Genomic DNA, 4912 nt, shown 5'->3' on the forward strand with positions numbered 1-4912 from the left:
CCTTTCTGGCACTGTGAGACTTGCCTGCCAACTAGAGACAGCCTGGGATGGAATTTGCTCAGAGAATTGTACGGTGTAGAGCAACTTTCAGGTTGCGCCTTTCAGGTGTTAGGGAGTCAGTCTAGTGACCTGGCATCTGACATGCTTTGCCCTCTTTGGAATGTGGATAACAGCAAGGGGTTATCAGTGAAGGTAACACAAGGCTAAGCCTGGGTGATAGAAGCAGGAACGTAAAGGGACCCATATGAGGGATATTTCATGGGTAAATTGTACTGCATCCATTGGAATGTGAAGGAAAAGGTTACACGATCAAAAAGTCAGAAGAATCTAGTTTCTGGCACAAGACAATGTCCTCAATTCAATTCCATATGGAATTTGAGGCATTAGAAAAACATCCAAACATGCAGTTGAAAATATAAAACAAAGCCAAGAAAATCCAGAACCGTTCACAAATTTGTCATCTTTATAAAAATAGAAGTGTCAGGACTGGTCAGTAGGCAGAGCAGTGATTGCCCACATGGCATGCTTTGAAAGGGTCATCAAGAAGATTCTCCCTTCATCATATCACGCTGCCTGAAATTTTGCAATTAAAATAGTATTTTTCAGGGGCACCTGGCTGGCTCAGTTGGTGGATCATGCGACTCTTGATCTCAGGGTCTTGATCTCAGGAGCTCTCTTATTGAGCCCCACAATGGGAGTAGAGATTACTTAATAAAAAAAAATTAATGGTATTTTTCCTATATCATCAAATATATATTGCACATATTATATCTCTGGAAGGAATGATAAGAAATGTTGGTAACAGTGGTTACCTCCACAAAAGGAGGATTAGAAGCTTGGAGGTCAGAGATGGGAAAAAGACCTATCTTTTAGCATTTACATTTTTATACCCACTGAAGCTTTTTATCATGTACATAGATGTTCAATCTGGAAAAGAAAATTTTCCTTTTACTTTTAAAAGTTGGAATTTGTCAGTGAGTGTTGATTAAATTATATTACATCCATTAAGTGGGATAATGCAGTCATTAAAATGAAAAAAGCGCTTTGATCCAATAGACATACTGATACAAGAGATCTCCATTTGGGCACCTGGCTAGCTTGGTCAGAGGGACATGCATGCAACTCTTGATCTTGGGGTCGTGAGTTCAAGCCCCATTTCAGGTGGAGAGATTACTTAAAAAACAATAAATCTTAAAAAAAAGTCCATGATGAATTGTTAGGTAAAAAACAAAATTCAGAGTGTAAACATTAAGAAGTCACCTATTTAGGGGCCCGGTTGGTTAATCCTCCAACTTTTGATTTCACCTCAGGTCATGATCTCTTGGTTTGTGAGACGGAGCCCCGAGTTGGGCTCTGCTGACAGCATGGAGCCTGCTTGAGATTTTCTTTCTTTCTCGCTCTCTCTCTGCCCCTCCCCCACGCTCATGCACTCTCTTTCTCTCTCTCCCAAAAATAAATAAACTTTTTAAAAAGTCACCCACTTAAAAATAATTGTATTTAACTGTTCGTTAATATGTGCAAAGGAGAAAGCATTGGTTACCTTTGCAAGATGGAGTCAGAGGAAGCTTGTTTCCAAGCTATACATTTTGACATTGCTTGAAATTTTACAAGAAAATATTACTTTGTAATCAGAAAATAATATAATTTAAACCATTTCTATTACATCACAAATAGCTCAAGAATAGATGGGGGGAGTAAACATCAGCAGGTGGGTCCAATTTCAAACCCTCTAGATGAAAACCAGGTGCATGCAAGGAGAGTGTGTACATTAAGTCAGGGAGGAGTGTCATAATACAGTCTCGGTTCACAGCAGTACCTCAATAATGCTTAATAATTGAATTTGTAATTAAACTCAATAATGTTTAGTAATCAGACTATAGAGTAGATAATACCTGTCTCTTTCCCCAGCGCATGACAGAATAGGTACTTATCACTGGGAATCTAAAAATGAGTTTCTGGCCTCGAAGCCGTTGCAATATAAAGTAACTTCACATCACCTGCTTTCTTCTCTTTATTGCTCCCAAATTACCCAATTTCCTTTCCCTTCCCCCTTGTCTTCCCAGCCCTCTTCTTTAAATTGCCTATTGCAACCACAAGGGGGCAACAGCCTCAAGCACAAAAAAGGCTCTCAGGCACTGGTACTTGTAACAAGCAAAGGGATGATGTGGTTACAAAAATGTTATAAAAACTTTAGGGATTTCAGCATCTTGCTCTGGATATGTGTGTGACAACATTTAATATTCCATTTCAAATGATAAACAATGAGTGGGGAGAAAAATCTGTGCTGGTGAATGGAGCTAATATACTTCCCTCTCTTCCAGATGCTGGCCAAGAAGAGGTGAGATAGAAAAGAGATGGTCTAGAACCCAAGACTTAATCCTAATGTAAATTCTTGCACCAGGATGGAAGGAGAATCTCACCACAATACAACCATTGTCAATAACACCCCAGTAAATCACCAGCCTTTGGAACGCCATGGGTTGTGGGAAGTCATCACCATCGCAGCTGTGACTGCTGTGGTAAGCCTGATCACCATTGTGGGCAACGTCTTAGTCATGATCTCCTTCAAAGTCAATAGTCAACTGAAGACAGTGAACAACTATTACCTGCTCAGCTTAGCCTGTGCAGATCTCATCATTGGGATCTTCTCCATGAACCTCTACACTACCTACATCCTCATGGGACGCTGGGTGCTTGGGAGTCTGGCTTGTGACCTCTGGCTTGCACTGGACTATGTGGCTAGCAATGCTTCTGTCATGAACCTTCTGGTGATCAGTTTTGACCGTTACTTTTCTATCACAAGACCTCTGACATATCGGGCCAAGCGTACCCCAAAAAGGGCTGGCATCATGATTGGCCTGGCCTGGCTAATCTCCTTCATCCTTTGGGCCCCGGCAATCCTCTGCTGGCAATACCTGGTTGGGGAGCGGACAGTGCCACCAGATGAGTGTCAGATCCAGTTCCTCTCTGAGCCCACCATCACTTTCGGCACTGCCATCGCTGCCTTCTACATCCCTGTTTCGGTCATGACGATCCTCTACTGCCGAATCTACCGGGAAACAGAGAAGCGAACCAAGGACCTGGCTGACCTCCAGGGCTCTGACTCCATGGCTGAAGCTGAGCCAAGAAAGCCAGCTCATAAGGCTCTGCTGAGGTCCTGCTTTAGCTGCCCTCGACCCACACTGGCCCAGAGGGAAAGGAACCAAGCCTCCTGGTCATCCTCCCGCAGGAGCACTTCCACCACTGGGAAGCCATCCCAAGTCACCGGCCCAAGCACCGAGTGGGCCAAAGTCGAGCAGCTCACTACCTGTAGTAGCTACCCTTCCTCAGAGGATGAGGACAAGCCCACCACTGACCCTGTCTTCCAAGTAGTCTACAAGAGTCAGGCCAAGGAAAGCCCAAGGGAGGAATTCAGTGCTGAAGAGCCCAAGGAAACTTTTGTGAAAGCTCACACTGAGAAAAAGGACTATGACACCCAAAAATACTTCTTGTCCCCAGGTGCTGCTCATAGACCCAGGAGTCAGAAATGTGTGGCCTATAAGTTCCGATTGGTGGTAAAAGCTGATGGGACCCAGGAGACCAACAACGGCTGTCACAAGTTGAAAATCATGCCCTGCTCCTTCCCAGTGTCCAAGGACCCTTCAGCGAAAGGCCTGGATCCCAACCTCAGCCACCAAATGACCAAACGAAAGAGAATGGTCCTTGTCAAGGAGAGGAAAGCAGCCCAGACCTTGAGTGCCATCCTACTGGCCTTCATCATCACCTGGACCCCTTATAACATCATGGTCCTGGTTTCCACCTTCTGTGACAAGTGTGTCCCAGTCACCCTGTGGCACCTGGGCTACTGGCTGTGCTATGTCAACAGCACTGTCAACCCCATTTGCTACGCCCTCTGCAACAGAACCTTCAGGAAGACCTTTAAGATGCTGCTTCTCTGCCGATGGAAAAAGAAAAAAGTAGAAGAGAAGCCGTACTGGCAGGGGAACAGCAAGCTCTCCTGAAAAGTTACAACTCCTCTCAAAAGAGTGACCATGGTCAATTTCTTTTGAGGATGGGTGGGCTGATTCTGGCTTATTTGTTTTCAAAAAAGACATATATCATTTTGAGCACCTGAGGACTTTGTAAAGGCTTCAGATCTGTCACCAAAAGGGAGGAGTCACAGCTGCCACAAGTGCTGCCATATTGAATGATCCTTGTCTATGACCAAGGTCTCCTGATGCCACTGGAGTTCGCTGTTGAAGTGAGGAGACAGACTTGTGTCCCTCCACAGGGGGAGGAACACTGGATCACAATGAACAGTGACTTAGGGAACTTCAGTCCCCTAACCTCTGCAGAGCAGCAGGGACTGGGTGGAAACCTTCCCTGTGGAAACCTGTATTCAGGTTTTGTGCAATATGTGTGTGTCTGTGGGGTTGGCTCCTGTAAGTGAGAATCGGGAGACTGTAAGTCAGTGTTACCTGTTAAGAAGAGTGATATTCAACTGGCATCTAAGACTCCATTTCTTTATAAACTGATCAGTATCATGCCGATGTTATGTGTTCTGTACTGTGGTATGTTCTTCTGTCCCTACATCTGAGTGAAGCTTTCACAACCGATGCCAATTTCTGGTACCCACTGAAACCCTGCTGGTCTCCATGGAACCATCCTTTCCCCCAGAATCCTGGGTCTGGACTAAAACCTGATCCCACCCAGTCAGATAGAGGGGCCTCTACTCTGCTAATAAAGAAGATCAAGCCTCTGCAGCTGTTTTAGTTTCTACCAATGGGATTTTTTTTCCTTTCATCTAAACAGATATTGTGTATTCTATTTTGTGACTATTTGGGCCTATTTATTCATGCTCTGTTCATGCATAAAGGTCTTCTCTGGGCTATTTCATCACAATTCTTTTAATTGTTTTCAGAGGCCTTGCTTT

The 4912-nt window shown here is 44.4% G+C and overlaps 1 protein-coding gene across 1 annotated transcript; it reads left to right on the top strand.

Moving 5' to 3' along the window:
• The first annotated feature begins 2402 nt into the window (after positions 1 to 2402).
• CHRM5 (cholinergic receptor muscarinic 5) lies at positions 2403 to 4003 on the top strand. Its single transcript, XM_047863752.1, has one exon. The coding sequence runs from the start codon at positions 2403 to 2405 to the stop codon at positions 3999 to 4001; it is 1599 nt and encodes a 532-aa protein (XP_047719708.1). The 3' UTR covers positions 4002 to 4003.
• Positions 4004 to 4912: the final 909 nt, after the last annotated feature.

This window comes from Prionailurus viverrinus, chromosome B3 (genome assembly GCF_022837055.1).
Source record: "Prionailurus viverrinus isolate Anna chromosome B3, UM_Priviv_1.0, whole genome shotgun sequence".
In the NCBI taxonomy this organism is placed as follows: Eukaryota; Metazoa; Chordata; class Mammalia; order Carnivora; family Felidae; genus Prionailurus; species Prionailurus viverrinus.